Source organism: Phocoena phocoena, chromosome 15 (genome assembly GCF_963924675.1).
Source record: "Phocoena phocoena chromosome 15, mPhoPho1.1, whole genome shotgun sequence".
Taxonomy (NCBI): domain Eukaryota; kingdom Metazoa; phylum Chordata; class Mammalia; order Artiodactyla; family Phocoenidae; genus Phocoena; species Phocoena phocoena.
In genome coordinates this window covers 34,199,834-34,218,197 of record NC_089233.1, presented here as the reverse complement: position 1 = coordinate 34,218,197, position 18,364 = coordinate 34,199,834, and the positions used below count along the sequence as shown (strand labels likewise).

At 54.6% G+C, this 18,364-nt stretch overlaps 1 protein-coding gene across 2 annotated transcripts; it reads right to left on the bottom strand.

Annotated features, from left to right (window-relative positions):
* Positions 1-9,293: 9,293 nt before the first annotated feature.
* Positions 9,294-18,006, bottom strand: NAGPA (N-acetylglucosamine-1-phosphodiester alpha-N-acetylglucosaminidase). Of its 2 annotated transcripts, XM_065892185.1 has the most exons (11): positions 17,901-18,006; positions 17,354-17,809; positions 16,233-16,372; positions 15,143-15,251; positions 13,932-14,060; positions 13,241-13,446; positions 13,089-13,136; positions 11,915-12,043; positions 11,624-11,755; positions 11,475-11,538; positions 9,294-10,080 (listed from the first exon to the last, which is right to left on the bottom strand). In XM_065892185.1, exons 1-11 carry the CDS (start codon positions 17,984-17,986, stop codon positions 9,870-9,872), a joined length of 1,710 nt encoding a protein of 569 aa, XP_065748257.1. In that variant the 5' UTR covers positions 17,987-18,006; the 3' UTR covers positions 9,294-9,869. The 2 variants fall into 2 exon arrangements, with proteins under 2 accessions (XP_065748257.1, XP_065748258.1); XM_065892186.1 differs by lacking the exon at positions 11,915-12,043 and having other exon boundaries at positions 9,870-10,080; positions 17,901-17,986.
* Between the last annotated feature and the right edge of the window lie 358 nt (positions 18,007-18,364).

Here is an 18,364-nt window from a genome sequence, read left to right as displayed (position 1 = left end):
TGTTTAATTGAAACTTTTTTGGTTGTAAGTCACCTCCCAGTGGCTTAAACAAAAACGGGTGACCAATCATGGGTGCATGTAACTGGCCAGTGTAGGAGGACTTGCTTCAGGTAAGGCTGGATCCAGGCTCTCAATGTGTCATCAGGACTCCCCTGTGGGGTGGGGGCTATGACTTTGTTGCAGCTGCCCTGGGGCAAATCTGACCCCCAGAACCAGCTCCAATGTTGAAAGACTTTCCCCGAGTTCCTGCATGGGAGGGGTGTGGGTCTCCTTGGGGTCTGAGGACATTTCTCCTTTCATTTCCTGGGCCTGCAAAAAGGCAACAGGTCAGAGGTCACCACTGGCAGCCTGCAGTCTGATCTGGCCTGCTTTTATTTATTTATTTTTTTGCGGTACGCAGGCCTCTCACTGTTGTGGCCTCTCCTGTTGTGGATCACAAGCTCCGGACACGCAGGCTCAGCAGCCATGGCTCACGGGCCTAGCCGCTCCGCGGCATGTGGGATCTTCCCGGACCAGGGCACGAACCCGAGTCCTCTGCATCGGCAGGCGGACTCTCAACCACTAGCGCCACCAGGGAAGCCCCTGGCCTACTTTTAGTGTTTTTGTTTTTTGCCTAAACAAAAGGTTTAAAAATTGGGGCATTTCACACAGAAATCGGGATTTACAGCTTCACTTAAGCATATAGGAGTGTTGGCCAAACAGAGCCACTATTGCCGTGTAAAGACAACACAGCTGCGCCCCTGGATGGGGCCACCCCAGTACCCCCCCTCTCTATCAACCCACCCCTAGCCCACATCACTCACTTGCATTATCTGCCTGGGAGGGACTTCACTGAAATAGCTCCACGGTCTGGGCGAGAGACTCAGCGTTGCTCTCATCTCACAGCTTTGCTTACAGTTGGGGTCGTCTCTGGCTGACACCCAGAGTCGCTGGGCCTTGCCCAAGGGGTGAGTTCACAACCAAGAGGATGCCACCTCCATGCAAGCTCGACATGACGGGGCAAGGACCTACTTCCATGCCACCCTCAACCCCATACCTGGAGTAGAGGGAAGGAGCCGTCCTCAGAGACCCCCTTCTCCCTGCAGAGAGGGAGCCTTGCCCACTTTTAAGGTTTTCAGTTCACTTCTCAGATATAGGAACAAAATCCCAAACTCTGTATCCTGCATTAAGGTGTATGTGTACATGCATGAGGGAGAGAGAGAGGGAGGAAGATTGGAGACATTCTTAAAACTAATTGCTCCCACGTCACCAGGCGTTTATCGCTGGGAGCAATCTGCAATATTTTCAACTATCTTTAGGTGAATTTCTAGCTTGTCTCTACAAACTAGAAGCATTTTGGGGTAAGCTGCCCTGGCAGTCCCCGCACACTTAGTGTCTAGGACTAGCTCCCAGTGAAGGATGGAGAAGCCTTTCCTTCACTTGAGTTTATAAGTAGCTTTTGACAAGTGGAACCTGGATCTGCTGATTCCAGAGAGGAAGGTCGGCTATCAGCTGTCCAGACTTAGCAGCAGCAGCGATAAGGAGCCTCAGCCCTCTCTTTTTGAGAGCTTGCTCTCCTCCCCACCTCGGGAAAGCCCCAGCTCAAACAGGTTTAAGCAACAAAGGGAATTCCCTGGCTCCTGTAACTGGGATGGCCGAGGGTGGTGCTTGCTTGCTTCAGGTACGGCTGCATCCAGGAGCCCAGTGTCCTCAGGCTCTTGTGCTGATCCTTAGCCTCACCCAGGCCTCTTGGTTCTGCATCACTTTGCATGCTGGCCTGTCCTCTTGTCCACCTGCAGGGGAAGGTGGCTGCCAGCAGCCCCTAGCCTACAACCACAGGGCTCTCAATCTCTAAGCCAGAAAGAGACTCTTTCCATCTCAAATCCCAGAGAAGGCTCTGACTGGCCCTGGGCAAGTCACGTACTCACTCTTGTGGACATACTGGCCAAGAGGCTGGGGGTCCTGTGATCGACATTCCCTCCAGAAGCAAGAGTGAAGTAGGGGAGGGCCAGTCACCCAATGGACAAAGGGAGCTGGGCCACAGGAGCAGCAGGTGACCACAGTGGCATCTGCTATTGTTCTTCTGTGCTGGAGGTCCCTGGGGCCCATGTTGGAGCATCATCAATCAGTAGCCATTCTTCTTACCTTTGGGAGGCTTGGGGTTAAAAATCCAAGGAAGCGCTGCCAAGCTCTTGGCTTCTAAATTTCCCCAGACCCCAGGGCTGGAAGCTCCTTGGCTTGGTTTCTTCCTCCATCTTGTTCATTAATCTATTGTGGCCAGGACAGAAATGGCCCATTAGCAATAGGACCTGCCCAGGCACTGGGTTTAGGAGCCTGGGTCGTAAAATCTCGACAAAGTGGGGTTCAAGCCCCAGCCATCCTGTCACTAGCTGTGTGACCTCCAGCAGGTGACTTAACCTCTCTTTGCCTAAATATCCTCATCTGTAAAATAGGGATAGCAGTGCCTACCTCATTCACTGGGTTGTAGTGGGATGAAACAAGAGTGGCTGTGAAGTCCTCAGCCTGGCACATGGAAAGCTCTTGATAAAAGTCAGTGGTTATTCTGAGTACTTAATGCTTCTCATCCAAAGACTCCAGACTTCCTGTGAGGACACCCGTCACTGTTTTACACACTGTGCATCTGGAGAAAAGTGGGAGATTGGGATACTAGTTACCTCTGACTTTCCCTTTTTAGAAACTGCTTGTGTCCTCTGGGCACATCCACTCATCTGTAAGAGCATCATTCCAAGTGGTGTTTCCCTCAACCAGCTACAGAATGTTCTCCCCACGGGTTGAGACTTTTTTTCCTACCCTGCGTCTGGAATTTCTCCCCCTGTAAAATGAACTGATCACACAGTCTGTTTCAGCCAGGAAAACACGATGTTTCTTGTTCACCTGATTGTTTGCTCCAACCAGAAGCATTAAACGTTTTAGATTTGGATATACCTCTGTTGTCTACTTCCTAGAACCCTGGAGGTTTCCCTGGGTTTGTTCAAGAATTACTCAGCTTTTGCTTAAAAGACTCAAGAGCATGTTCAACAGGGGTGACATCACCCTTAAGGGGTTGCAGATTGGTTCTCAGAGGGAAGAGGGTTGCACAAAAAAATCACGTTTTTAACATATAAAGCACAAATGTAGTGTATTAGTTTCCTAGGGCTGCCGTACCAAATTACCACAAAGTTGTAGCTTAAAACAGTAGAAATTGATTCCCTCACAGTCTGGAGGGCAGAAGTCTGAGATGAAGGTGTTGGCAGGGTTGTGTTCCCTCCTAAGGCTTTAGGGGAGGATCCTTCCTGCCTCTTCCAGCCTCTGAAGGCTCCTGGTGTTCCTTGGCTTGTGGCCACATCACTCCAGTCTCTGCCTCTGTCTTTACCTGGCCTTCACCTCTTTGTGTCGTCTCTTATATAAGGACACCCAGTCATTGGATTTAGGGCCCATTAAATCCAGGATGATTTCATCTCAAGACCCTTAACCAATTACACTGGCAAGAATGCTACTTCCATGTAAGGTCACATTGTGAGGTCCTGGGTGGACACGAATTCTGGGGCGACACTATTCAACCCACCACATATGCATACAGTGCATGAACAGACACACGTGCAGTTTTCAGTGTATTAAATGCGGGCCTCTAGGCCCCACTCATCACTGCCAACACCGAGTCTTGGGAGTGGGCTCCTGGATTCTACTTGCCAGGTATCCAGGTGAAGGTGAGGGCCCTGCTGTCCATCTTCCTGGGCTGCTCTGCCCTCTCCCCTGGGTTTTACCCAAGTCCCAGAGTTGCATCAGAGGACAGCCAAGTCCTGACATCAGGAGGGGGCGGGGGCCTGTCTGGGGTGGCCCCTGTCCTTCCTGCGAGCGCCCCTGGGACACGGAGTAAGGTGTCACAGGCGTCGTGGGACTCCCTTTTTTTTTTGCCACAGCCATGCAGCTTGCAGGATCTTAGCTCCCCGACCAGGGATTGAACCCGGGCCCCCGGCAGTGAAAGCGCTGAGTCCTAACCACTGGAAGGGTCCCTTGTTTTGGAGCAGGAGGCCAAGGGCTGTCGGGGGAGCAGAGGAGGTGCGGTTCCTGTGGCTGCGTTCGGCGCCCCCCTTCCCCCCGCCCCCGCCCCCACCCGCCCGGAGAGGTAGCAATCAGCTGCTGCTTTTCCACTGGTTGCCCAGGAGCTGTTGGGCAGGGGCTCTCACAACAGCCAGCTGCCATGGGTGTGGCTAAGAGCTCCCTGTGGCAGGCGAGCTGGGGTCAGGTCTGAGCTGGGGTCAGGTTCCACTGCTGACGTCTGGGAGGCGCCTTGGGTTTTCGGTCCAGAGAGGGCAGAACACAACACAGCCAGCCCCGCTGTGGCCCAAAGGCTTCCTCTGGGACCAATTCTCCCTCTGAGGCCAGGGGCCTCTGCAGAGGAGGTGGGTCTCAGGGTGCAAGTAGCTCTTGTGGGAATTTGGGCAGAGCCTGGAAGGAGCTGGAAAGAGCCGGAAGGAAAGGCGCTGGGTGGCTCTCAAACTTCTCCCCAACCCATTTCCCCTCCCCTCCCTTCAGCACCCACCAAGGCACTGCTGAGAAATGCGGGTCCCCAAAAGGTACAATTTGAAACCCCTGACCTAAGAGTCCTGGAGCCAGGACACAGATCCTTCGAGAATCCGATGAAAGCTGTGGCATCACACTTGAATCCCGTTTCCATTTCAGGGCCCCTGAGCCCACCCGTTGACCCCAGGATTGGAATCTTCTTCTGGGGTCTTTCCAGATACTAAATAAGATACTAACTAAATAAGGAGCAGCCCAGCAGCTGAGACACATGTCACCATGGCAACTGCCCAACACACAGAACTCTTGGGGTTCCAAGTCAGGCCCCCAGGACTTCTAGTACACATTCTGTGCCCGGGAGTCTTCCATCACTCCCATGGGGTGGGGAGGGAACACTTGCACAGCCATAAGTAGCCCATGTTAACCCCGACCAGCAGTACCGATGACTTAGGCTCCTGTATATTCGTGTCACAGGTGTTCCCCCAACACCACAGGTAGGTACTGGAATCTCAGACACTATCTTGCCTCCTGCTCCATGTCCCATCTAAGCTCTGCAAATTCCCGACTCCAAAATGTCATGAGTTTCAGATTCTTGGGGTTGCAAGAGACCCCAAAGTCCAACACAAACTCTCTCAAGCAAAATGGGGATTTACTGGTCCATGTAATTGGGAAGTCCAAGAATGCTTCAGGTATAGCTGGATCCAGGGGATCAAATATCCCCCTTTCTTGGTTGGGTTCTTCTCCATATTGGCATCACTCTCCTCCATGTGGCCCACACCCTGGATGCTGGACAATCCTGGCAGAGTTTCTCACCCCCACTTCCAGCAGAAGTTCCAGGGTGGGCTCTGATTGGCCGATTGGGACAGATGCCTATCTCTGAACCATCCACTGAGACCACCTGGGACTTGGAGGGAGGTGACAGTGCCAGCCAGACCACAAGGATGGAGACTGGGGGAGAGGTATTACCTAAAGGCAACATGAGGGAGGCTCTCGGCTGTGGCTCTCGATGCCCTGCCCACCTTCCCTGGGCAGAGGACATCTGGATATATGAACCTGCAACTCTCTCTCTGATGGCTACCTCTTGGGGCTGGAGCATCACCCCGTCCCTGAGAAGGGCAGACTGGACGTGCCAGGGGGTTAACCCCCAGGAGCAGTTCTCAACCTGATGAAGGAACGTAGGCTGATAAACACCCTCAGCTCCCTGTGAGCAGGTGGCCAACTCCGAGGCGTTCTCTCCACCCCCCAGAGGTCCCAGGGGTTGAGCCTGGCCGCCCACAGTGGGAGCTGCTCACTCAGGCACCGTGTACGGGCTGCCTTCCCTTCCCAGACTCACTTTTCCGTCCTCCAGCAGGGCTTCCTGGGGTCGCCTCCCAAATAAACTACTTGCCCTCACATCCTAGTGTCAGGTTCTGCTGCCAGGGGACCCAGCCTAAGAAGGGAAGTTACTGAAAGAAGAGAGACTGGATGCTGGGCAAAGATAGATACCAGTGGGTCTTCTCCGGTGGTCCAGTGGTTAGGACTCAGCGCTTTCACTGCTGTGGCCTGGGTTCAATCCCTGGTCGGGGAACTAAGATCCTGCAAGCTGCACAGCCTGGCCAAAAAAAAAAAATTAAAATAAGTAAAATAAAAAAAGATAGATACCTGCTTGTGACAAATTTTTAAAAAATCCATGGGCCACAGGGGGGGCGAATGTGGGCAGGACTCACATGGCTCAGAGTGTCCGAGGGACCCTCAGGCACGCCACGATGGACCCTCCCCAGGTACTGCTGTGCTCCCTCTGGCCTGGAGTCCACTAGGCCTGTGCCCAGCACTGTGACTCTCCAGCCAGCTGCCAGCACAGTTGAGAACAAAGATGCCCTCAGTGGACATCAGAACCTTCAAGACCAGGGTTTCCACAGCTTGTTGCCTCAGGATCCCCGGGGGTGCTCCTTGTAGATTCCTTGACCCCCCAACTCCCGCCCCTGAGATTCTGATTCAGTGGGTCATTCTGGGGGAATACATTCAGACCTGCAGCCAGGCTTGGGAGCTGTCTTAAGAATATGCCAAATTGGGCTTCCCTGGTGGTGCAGTGGTTGAGAGTCCGCCTGCCGATGCAGGGGACACGGGTTCGTGCCCCGGTCCGGGAAGATCCCACATGCCGCGGAGTGGCTGGGCCCGTGAGCCATGGCCGCTGAGCCTGCGCATCCCGAGCCTGTGCTCCGCAACGGGAGAGGCCACAACAGTGAGAGGCCCGCGTACCGCAAAAAAAACCAAAACAAAACAAAGAAAGAAACAAAAAGAATATGCCAAATCGATTCTAAGGTGCCTGGGAACTTGTCCGAGCTCTTGAAACTATTTCCTACCCTTGAACGCTGGCGGCAAAACATCAAAGCAGCCCAGGGGTTCATTAAAAGAAAGCAAAATATGAGACTTCTCTGGCAGCCCAGTGGTTAGGAGTCTGCGCCGCCACTGCAGTGGGCGTAAGTTCAACCCCTGGTCAGGGAACTAAGATCCTGCATGCCACACGGCGTGGCCAAAAAATAAGTAAATAAAAGCAAAATACAAAACTAAACTTCCAGGTGGAGATGAAACACAAGGTCCCTGGAGGAACACGTGAACTTGGTTGTTTATATTTCTGGATGGAGGAATAAAAACCTGCAGCATTCTCCTGGATCTTTGGACAAGTGGTGGTCAAGTTCCTGGACATGCTGTGAAAACCACTCCCCTCTTTCCTCCAACCTGGTCACAAACTCAGGACGGGGGCTGAGTGAGAAGGGAGAACTTTTGGTGGCTTGGTGGTAGGTATTGTGGGCTGTGGGCTGATGGGTCCACTAGGTGCTTGATGAGATGTGCCCCAGGACACCAACAGACCCTGGCCTGTGGCACCTACTGTAGGACCCAAACATCCTGTTCCCTGTAGGGAATGTCGCAGGCTGGCACGGCAGCTCTCCACACCCTGTCTCCAGGAGAGACAAAGACGTACAGACCCACAGATGCATTCCTGCAGGAACTTGGAGGCTGGGAGCTGGCCTGTGATATTTCACTTCTCTGAACCGAATACTTCCTTTCTAAAGTGAAATTAGACCCGTGTTACAGTAGCTCAGCTGCAGTGATGGGTTCAGTCAGCCTCCTGCATTCATGTTCCTTTGCAGCTTTTCATCAAGGGGTGAAGCTTCAAGAGGCTTCACATCTCTCCCTGGATCCCCATCTCCACATTCATCCCAAGCCTGAGCCAGCCTCCTGGAGGATGACACCATGCAGACCAGAGCTATGTCCTCAGCTGTGGCCACCCCAGACCAGGCCCCAGCTGGCCCATTAGCTGATGGCAGGCACATAAGTGAGCCCAGCCGGACTCACTGATCCTAGCCCAGATCAACAGAATCACCCAGCTGACCTTAGAAGCACAAGAAAGAATTATTTTTCATGAGAAGCAATGACTGGTTGTTTAAAGCCACCAGTTTTGGGCTCGTTTTCTGCACAGCGCTAGGTAACCGCTACAGTTACAGTCCAAGATCAAGGTGTTGGCAGATTCCATTCTTGGTGAGGGCCTGCTTCCTGGCTTGTAGACAGCCATCCTCTCACCGTGTTCTCACAGCCTTGTCCTTTTGTGTGCACGTGGAGATGGTGCTCTCCTGTCTCCTCCAATTCTTATAAGGGCACCACCCTCATGACCTCATCTAAGCCTAATTTAATTAAACCAAAGGCCCCACCTCCAAATACCATCACATTGGGAGTTAGGGCTTCAACATACAAACCTGGGGGGGATGCAAACATTCAGTCCATCACATGCCTGGATCTATTTGAGGACCTGCTGGAAACAGCAGCGCCTCCCCCACCTCCCCTCCCCCAAAAGCTGCTAAGCACACAGTGTGATATTATATTCATGGGGCAGGGTGTCACCAGGCACTTCCTAAAGACCCTTCGAGGCCACAAGTTACAAACTCTAATACTCGCCGGGATGCAGGTCACAGGTGAGGGAAGCCAGCTGCTGGGGCTGTTATGAGCTGGAGAGGACAGATCCAGATGGCACCAGCCATTCTCAGCTCGGACAAGTCATTGCCTCCTTGCTGCAGCAGGAGGGCATCAGCTGGGGCTTCGAGCTCTTTCTTTTAAAGAGAAACCAGAGGACTTCCCTCGTGGTGCAGGGGTTAAGAATCTGCCTGCCAATGCAGGGGACACGGGTTTGAGCCCTGGTCTGGGCAGATCCCACATGCCGCGGAGCAAATAAGCCCGTGCGCCATAACTACTGAGCCTGTGCTCTAGAGCCCGCGAGCCACAACTACTGAAGCCCATGTGCCTAGAGCCCGTGCTCCGCAACAAGAGAAGCCACTGCAGTGAGAAGCCCGCGCACCACAACAAAGCATAGCCCCCGTTTGCCACAAGAGAAAGCCCGTGCGCAGCAACGAAGACCCAATGCTGCCAAAAATAAATAAATTTATATATATAAAAAAAGACAGAAACCAGAAAACTGGAGTTAACCTCTTGACTTTTAAGCGTTGGTAATTTAAATTCTACTAAAACATGGTGCGGACTAAACTTTCCTCTTTCAAAGTGTGGTCCAGACACCTGCAGCCATCACCTGGGAGCTCAGTGAGACCTGCAGACTCTGAGGCTCCAGCCCAGGCCAGAATCTGCATTTTTAGCAAGCTCTTCCAGGTAATTCGAGTACACTTTAAAGTGAGAACCCCTGGATTAAACAAAATAGACAAGGGAGCTGGACATGCCCCTGACTCAGGTTAAGCAGCCCCACCTGTCAAAATCTAGGGGTCCCTCAATTCCACGATTCCGCATTCAGATGCCGCTCCAGGGGTCCTTTTATTATATCAATTTATTCAAGTGGTAGAAAAACCCTTCTGGCGGCAGGACAAAATAAGAGAGCCTGTAAACATGATTTCACCCTTCTTCCCTTTAAGGAGCTTCCCATGACAGGAAATAGAATTCTAGTTGGCAAGTTCGGTGATGAGGTCTGTATAAAAGGGTCCCTCGATGTGGCCATAGTCTCTTCACCCCATCCAAGGGGGCTGGCTGGACCCTGCCACTTGGCCACAGTTCGGTCATCATCAGTTCCACTGGCAGCGCCCCTGCCCCAGGAGGCTGGAGGCTCTCTGGCAGCAGCGGGGCAGGCCCTTGGGGGACAGGCCTCGTAAGCGGCAGGCACAGGCAGGCGGGGAAGGAGGCAGAGTCTCTCCAGGGCGCGCTGTATCGCTAGGGTTGCACGTGCCACGGCAGGCGGCCAGGTGAGGGGCTGAGGCACAGGTGCTGTCAGAAGCCTGGCTTGGCACATGGGTCGAGACCACCCAAATGGTCAGTGGCCTTGGAATTTCCCCTGCAGAAGCCAGAGCTCATGGCAACGAGCCTCCAGAACAGGTCATGATGGGCAGCTGGAGGCTTCAGTCCTTGAAGGGGTTACAGGTGTCACCCGGTTGCTCCTTCTCAGCAGCCGGGAGCTCCCCGTTCATCTCCTGCAGTGGGTGGTAGACGTAGGCCCCATCCAGGTGCCGGCTCCTCGCTGCCCTTGACCCGAGGAACAAGGACACGTTTGCCACTGTGCTGATCAGCAGAAGGAAAACCAGGGCCAAGGTGATGGCCAGCCAGGTGGTCCTGGGGGCAGGAGAGAAACCCCGAACGGGGACACTGTTGGGCGCTTCGGGCTGGGGGTGTGCTGGAGAGGCTCCCTCCCTCCCCTCACTTGGCTCCTCCTCCCAGAACAGGGGCACAGGGTCGGGGGCCTCCAGGGACCGCACACTGTCGAAGAACAAATGGGCCTGGTGGGGTGGAGGGCACACTCCACGCATGTTCGGGAGCAGCGGGGACAGTTGTTATGTGGGACTAAGGCCAGTGCGGCCACATCTCCTGATATTTCAAGAGCAGCCGTGGAAAAAAAAAGATTTTTACATGAACGTTACTGAGTTTCAGATGTTGCTCATAAGTGTAAATTTCAGTGGGTACAGGCCACATGTAATACAGCTGGGGACCTAATCTGCCCCGGGAAGCAGCAGTTTGCATTCTGTGCTTCCGGGGATGTTGACAACAGAGGCTGGGTTCTCTCCAGGGTCCTCAAAGCACACAGAGCAGGGAGGACCCACACCCCTTCCTCCAAGGCAGGGAGCTGGCGGGGATGGGTGGGGTCCTTCAATGATCTTTTTTCCTTCACGTGAGTCTTTGTCTGAAGCCCTCAATGCAAAAGCAGACTGCTCGGGTGGCAGGGCCTGCAGCTGTGCCCTTCAGCACCCCATGGCACCCCTTCCCTCACTGCAGGTCTCACACCCGAGGAGGCTGAGCTTGGGGTGCAGGGCTCCCGGGAACCACTGTCCCTGGTCCGCTGCAATTCCCAGCACATTTCCAGGATTTTCCTCCAGGCCCCACCCGACTCAGGGTCAGGACCTCCAGGAGGGATCTGGGATCTGCGTTTGTGATGAGCTCTCAGGTGCTGCCTCCAGGACAAGGCCAAGGGGCTTTTCGTTCACACCTACACCTGCTTCCCACTTTGAGGGGATGGGGCTGGGCCGGGCACCCAGGGGGGCTATGGGACATGAGAACCATGAGAAGAGAGGTTCTCCAAGTGGGGCTCCCAGACCGACAGCATTGGTTCTTGAACCCAGCTCTCTAACACACTCCCCTGGAGGTCAAGTTGAAGACCCCCTGCAACTAGAAAATAAAGACCCAATACGAGGGGTGAACACCCCCAGGTGTCAGAGAAATGACGTGAACTGCTCAGGGCTTCTTGCACCGGAAGCTGAGAAAAAAAGCCCACACCCTGGCCCCTAGATTCCACTGGGGTGGTGGCCAGGGTCCTTCTCAGCAGCTCCCTGGACAGCACAGGTGGCTGCGAGCATCACCTAGGACTCTCCCTGTGCTTATGTCAGAGAATTGTCATCTGGTGCCCAGCTGCCAGTTCCTAGCCCTGCCCAGACCCTGAGCGGAGGCCACGCCTCAAAGGCAGAGGGAGGGGGGATTCCTCCCACCCCTGCCCCAGCTCCCTGCAAAGTACCTACCTGGTGAAAAGGGAGAGTTCTCCTGCCCGCAGGGTGTCCTCAGGTAGCGGGAGACACTGCTTCACTGCAAGATGCCAGGGAGAGGCTGAAGGTTGGGAGAGGAGGGGTCTGCCCCCTGCTGTCCCCGGGGAGCCTGGGAGGGGCCGTACCTCGGGAGAGGATGCTATTCAAGGTGCGTGACCAGGCGAGGCTGCAGTTGCCGGTCTGGGGGTCGCAGGGACACTGGTGCTCACACTTGCAAGGGCTCTGGCAGTCTGGCCCGTACCAGCCGAGGGGACACTCTGCAGGAAGGAGCCAGGAGGACAGAGGTGGAGGCCTTGGTGGCAGGGCCTCTCTCTGCACTGCCAGGATGGGCCCAGTGGTGTGCTGAGCTGAGCTGATGCAAAAGCATCCCTGGGCGGGGCTCCCTCTTGGCTGAGTCAGGGGCCCTTCCAGCTTACCCTGCATACAGATGTCTCCAGTGAAGCCAGGGGGACAGGCGCAGGTGCCCCGAACGGGGTCACAGGTGGCTCCATTATGACACTGACACTTCTTGGCACAGTCCTCCCCGAAGGAGCCGCTGGTGCACGCTGGGATGGGGGAAGCAGGGCCTTTGCAAAATCTGGTCTTGCCCCCCCAACCCCACCCCAGGCTGGGGCCAACAGGATTGCAAACGCAACTCTCTCGCCCCAAGTGGCCCTGTAGGTTCACATGTTCTCCCAACAGATAGTTCTGGAGAAGTTGGTACGTGGCAGGCCCCGAGGCTATGATCTCATTGAGGGCAGGCAGCCAGCAAGCCAGAAAACAGGTGTCAAAGGACAAGGGAGGACACACACTGGAGGGACGGGACCGATTGTGGCAGCAGCAAAGCACTGAGGAGGTGGGGTGGGGAGGACTCTGAGGAACTGACATTGAGGCTTGGAGAGCAGGGCGTGGCTGGAGCCCCCAGGGCCTGGCAGGTCATGCTGAGGAGTTCAAATTTTTCACTCAGAGCCAAAGAAAGCCACTAAGGATTTAAGCTATGGAGGGTTATAAGTGCGTTGAGCTGTGTCCTCGCAAAGATATGTTCTAATCCCCAGAACCTGTGAATGTGAACTTATTTGGAAATAGGGTCTTTGCAGATGCAATTAAGTAAAGGATCTTGAAATGAAAACATCCTGCACTTAAGGTGGACCCAAGTCCAGTGGCCTGGGGTCCTTGTAAGAAGACAGAGCAGGAGACTGGAGACAGACAGGGGAGAAGGCTGTGCCCGTGAAGTCAGAGGCAGAGATGGGGTGATGCAGCCACCAGTCCAGGAATGCATGGGACCCCCAGAAGCTGGAAGAGGCAGGAAGGACCCTCCCCCAGACCTTTCAGAGCCAGTGGAGCGCTACTGACCCCTTGATTATGGAGTTCTGGCCTCCAGAACTGCGAGAGAATAAAGTAATGTTTTAAGCCTGAGTTGGTGGAATCTGTTGCAGCAGCCCCAGGACACTAATACAGTGATTTACACATGAGGCAAAAGCATGAGACAAGAGGGAAGCGACTTGCAGACCAGGAGGCAGGGATAAAGGCAGCTGAGGCTCGCAGCTGCCAGGCTCACCCTCTCCTGTGTGACCAGGGGGCTGGGGAGGAGGCTGGCCTGGTGGCTTTTACCTTCACTGCAGTTGGACCCTGTCCATCCAGCTTCGCAGCGGCAGCCGGCTGCCAAGACAAGACCGAGAAGGTCAGGTGAGGGCCCAGGCAGGGCTGGGGCAGTGAGAGCGGGGAGCCCGGGCTGGAGCTGCCTCCCAAAGAGTCCCACTCACTCTCCGTGCAGAGCCCATGCTGGCTGCAGTTGGCGGGGCCACAGTCCAGCTCGCTGCAGGCGGCGCCCCGCCAGAAGCGCCCCGTACACTGGCAGCGCCCCTCCACGCAAGTCCCGTGGCCGTTGCAGTCAGACGGCTGGCAGCGGGGCTCATGCACACACACCACGGTGGACACGTGGCGAGGACAGCGCCACATGTTGTCCTGGCTGCAGAAGAAACAGGAGTGTGAAGAGAGGCTGAAGTGCTGGCCACCCCAGCAAACCCTCAAACCCCCCCACTGCAGCCCCTGAGGGCTGCCTTTCCCTGCCTCTCTTCATTGTCCCTTCTCCAGCCTTTTACAGGTTCTTCCCACCCCCAACAATCCCTTCCACCCCAGGGCCTTTGCACATGCTCTTCTATGCCCAGAAGGCTCTCCCATGCCCACCTAGCCCCTCATCCTCCAGATCTCAGCTCATGCTTCACTATCCTCAGGTCTTTCCTGACCAATCACCCCCTTCCATCGGCCTGGGCTGGTGGGCTGGTACGCTACATATACTTCCTGTAAGCAGCGAGAAGCAGGGGTCTTGGCTCCTCCTGCTCTCTGCTGAATCCCCAGAGCCGGGCACAGAGTAGGTACTCAGTATTTGTTGAATGAGACAGTTGGGGACAAGCTTGGCCTTGGACCTCAACAAGGGGGCTCTGGTATGCTTACCAGTGATCGGATGGGTAACTGGCCAAGGTCCCGTTGAGCACGAAGGTGGCAGAGCCCCCTCCGTCCAGGTTGATGGCATTTACCACGTTCTGTTTCAGCAGGAACTCCGCCATCTCCCACAGGTTAATGCTGTGGCACAAGACCAGTGCTGCTGACCTTGCCACAGCCATTTCTGGGTTAATGCATCTTACTTTCCACAGTGGACAGTATCACACACCCACTATGGCAGGCAAATTTCTAAGTGCCCCCCAAAAGGTGTCCTGTCCCAATCCCGGGAAGCTATGACTATAACAAGAGATCACTCTCCTGATCGTGTTATGATACATGGCACAGCTGTCTGCAAATGGGCACACTGTCCTGGATTATCCGGGTGGCCCCGATGGAATCACAGGAGCCCTTAAAAGCAGAGAGCTTTCTATGGCTGAGGCAGAAGAGGAAGTGAGAGAGATTGGAAATACAAGGGGATTAGATGGATTTGACACACCTTTCAGCTTGAAGATATACAAGAGGAGGGTATATACATAAGGGGGAACGTGGGCGGCCTCATGAGTGGAGAGGCCCCCAGCCAGCAATGACACAAAGACCTCAGTCCTACAACTCCAAGGAACTGTATTCTGCCAACAACCTGAAGAAGCTGGGAAGAGGATTCTTCCCCAGAAGCTCCAGATAAGCACCCTGCCTGGCCAACAGCTGGGTTTTGTCTGTAGGACATCCTGAACAGAGAACTCAGTTGGGCCCCCCCACCCACTGACTCCTGACCTACAGAGCTTTGATCTAACAAATCAGCGCTGCCTGTGCTAATTTGTTACACAGCAACAGCAGACTAGCACACTCACTTTACAGAGGAGGAAACAGCAGCTCAGAGAGGTCAAATGACTTGTCTATGGCCACAGAGCTAGCAGATGGCCAAGCTAGGATTGGAACCGAGGTCTACTCCCAGCTAACTTTGTGATAATTTCCTTTCACCCCAATCAGAGCTCAGGAGAGATGAGGCCCTAAGGTGGCGAGACTGAGAGCAAGTGTGTGGAAGATGATGAGTTCTTGGAAGTGGGACAGATCTAGGGACCCTCTGCCTGTGGGAAGACAGGGAACAGATGGATGTGAACATCCCCAGGGAACAGCTGGAGGTCAGAAGGGCAGCTGTTGGTGGGCTGGAGTTCCTCAGAGCAGGACTCAGCCCAGGCCTAGAGGCCCTGGCTCACAGCACTCACCCCCGCTGCTCCGTCTGCCCGTCCACGTGGAAGAGCACCAGCTGCCCCTCCCGGTCGTGGCCCACGGCTGTCCTGGCTGACATCACGTTCACAAATTTGCTGAAGGAACCTGAAGGAGAGGCAGCCTGGCTGATCACCTGGCCCTTCGGGAGGCCTACTAAGCTCTGCCTGACACTTCCTGCCAGTCACTCTCCACAGAGACATCACTCTCCACCTCCAGGTCTATGCATGCAACATCTCTCTTCCCGTGCCCCGCCCCAGTCGGTCTCCGCAGAGTAGCCAAAGGGCTGTTCTTCAATGTAAATCAAGATCAAACTCCAGGTGAAAATGCTCCAACGGCCTCCACTGTCCTTAGAACAAAATCCAAATGCCTTATCAAGGCCTGGCATGACCTCCTTAGCCTGCTTCTTCTACCTCATCTCCTGGGGGCCCATGCCTCTGAACACCCTGCAGCCACTTTCTACTTCTGGCTGGACTGCACTTCTCCCCAGCTCTTCCCATGGCTTGTGCCTTCTAATCTAAGTCACCTCCTCCATGAGGCCTTCCCTGACTGCACAGTCTAAAACAGCCCATTTCCACATCAGGGCCATGGGGAACCTTCCCTGTCCCAGTATTCCATATCCCAGTGGTTCTCAAAATTGAATGTCAATCAGAATCACACAGGGGGCTCCTTAGAACACACACTCTTGGGCCTCACCCCCAGGGATTCTGATTCTGTAGCACTGAGGCACAGGGGTAGGGGCTGAAGTTCTGCATTTATAACAGGCTCCTCGGTGATGCTGATGCTGCCGGTCCACAAATATTTTAGGAACACTTCTCTATTCTCTTGTCCATAGCTCCTTTCCTCCAACTTTCTCTTTCTTAGCACTTAACCACTTCTTTCCAGTATACTTAATATCTATTTCATTTCTTATATAGTCCACAATGCAGGGATCTTATCTGCTTTAATCCCCACTGATCCCCAATACCTAGAATAGTACTTGTTGAAAGACTTCCCCCACCACCCCACTGGTCCTGGTTTTCAAGAGGCTTGTTGCCAACACCCCCACTCATCACCCACATCTCATCATACTCATTGCCCTTCCCCCACCTGTCTCCTGTGTCTCATCGCACTCAGCCGCCTGACTCTCGTTAATGTAGATGCTTCCGTTGCGAATCAGCCACACGACCCCGCTCAGCAGCTGCACAAACGGATTCTCAGTGTCCAGCACCTCCTCTTCAGACAGGTACCTGGACACAGGGAAGGCATGAGATTCAGTCAACAGCAGTGGCAGCTGCAGGTAGTGCCCTCCCCCACACACACACTACCCCCGCCCGCCCCACCACCCGGCTACTTGATTCCTCCTCATGCCCAGGAACCTGCCTGGTCCTGGAAGCAATCTTTGCAAACAGTCTACGCATCCCAATCTACACTTCATTTAACAGAAACCACCATCCCCAACAGATCACAAGCCCACCTATGGCCCTCAATCTCTCAGGCCGTCACCCCAGCCGAACTACCATCTGATGCCTGCAACAGCCTCTTAATTGGCCTCCTTGCTCCTACTACGGCCCAACCAGCCTAGTATTCAGTAGGTTCAGAGCAAGCTTTAAAATGACCAAAGTCAAAATAAATAAATAAATGACCAAAGTCGGTCCTGACCTCCTCTGATATTTTGCTCCTTCCTTCAGTCCCTCACACACACCAAGCCCCTCTGCACCTCTGAGCCTTAGTGCTTGCTGTTCCTTCTGACTGCAATGCTCTTCCTCCAGTTCTGACTCTGGCTGACTTGTGATTAATTTTCATGTCTCAACTCAGACAAGTCTTTCCTTATCACCTTCCCGAAACTCAACACTCTATTTACAATCTGTTCAACGCTTCACTGCACATATACAATTTGAATTAACTTAATTATCTCCCTGGGTTTTGTTTATTTTTCCTAGTAATGGGGTGGGGGGTAGTGTCCTTTTTTGAAGGCAAAGGCCGTGCTTGTTCACAGCTATATCCTCAGTACGCAGCACATTTACCGACACAAAGCAAGCGCTACACGATACTGGAAAATGAATAAACTCTACAAGGAAGGCATTACTTTCCCCATCCTGAAGATGAGAAAACGGAGGCTCAGTTTGGTTAGGGGACTTGAACACGGCGGCACGGCTACACCTCAACTCTCAGGCCCTCTGCTCTAGAATCTAGGGCCTAGACAGTCACGGGACTCCCTGCCTCCTCACCCGGTGACCAGGGTCCCGTCGCGGCGGATCCCGAACTGCGCGTTCTGCAGCCCCCCGGCGCTGCTCACCCGCCGCCCGTCGCTCACAACGTTCCCCAGGCACTCGCCCGTATCCATGCGGAAGAAGCCGCCATTCTGGGCGACGCTGCAGCCGGCCGCCCGCGCCGTCTCCTCCACGGTGGCGCGGCGCCTTGAAGCGCAGCCGCCGGGCCCGCCGGGCTCCAGCACCGAGAAGGTGCGCAGGGGCTCGGCGGCCCGCGTCAGGTGGCCGGCCACCGCGCGGTCTGCGAAGTGCGAGACGAAGATGCGTACGTTGGGGCCGCGGGCACCGGGGTTTGAGGGGGACGGCGGCCACCTCTCGTGCTCGCGGCTGCCGGCGCGCACCCTTGTGCAGTCCCGGGCCGAGCGCGCCCGCGCGCGGGAGTAAGGCAGCAGCAAGTCATCGTCGCGGGAGGCCCTGCTGGGATGGGGCAGACCTGAGCTCGGAGTGCTGTGCCCGGGTCTGTGGGACCTCCCCAACGAGGCTTGCCCCCGGCAGCTGTACTCACCCCGAGCCGAGGTTGCCGGATGCCTCACCGAGGAAGCCGCGCAGTGAAATGAAGAAGAGAAGGCAGCGACCCATGGAGGCCGCCATGTTGGACTCGGGCCTCCGGTCACGTGGGCCCACCCCACATGACTCAGGACTTCTGGTGGCAGCTTTTAGCTCTGAATTGCTTATACTTTTCTGGATATCCCAGAATCTCTTCCTGTAATTTACTGTGTTATTTTAGAAGGGGCGGGCGCTGGGGCGGCGGGAAGTTTTCACGTTGATGTAATTTGAAGTCTATGGAAAGTCAAAAAAAAGTAGTATAAAGAATTCTCTTATACGTTTTACTTATCTTTACCAATTGTTAACGTTTGCGCTTTATTCATAGACTTTTTTTTTTTCTTTTTTTTGTACGTGGGCCTCTCACTGTTGTGGCCTCTCGTTGTGGAGCATAGGCTTCGGACGCGCAGGCTTAGCGGCCATGGC

What these genes read in the sequence shown, in the direction of transcription:
- NAGPA (XM_065892185.1), bottom strand. Translation starts at nt 17,986, where the DNA reads ATGGCGGCCTCCATGGGTCGCTGCCTTCTCTTCTTCATTTCACTGCGC. An exon ending in GGGCAGACGGAGCAGCGGGG is followed by an intron (nt 14,061 to 15,142) that starts GTGAGTGCTGTG and finishes CTTGTGCCACAG; the next exon opens with CATTAACCTGTGGGAGATGG. An exon ending in GAACTCTCCCTTTTCACCAG is followed by an intron (nt 10,081 to 11,474) that starts GTAGGTACTTTG and finishes TCCTGCCCCCAG; the next exon opens with GACCACCTGGCTGGCCATCA.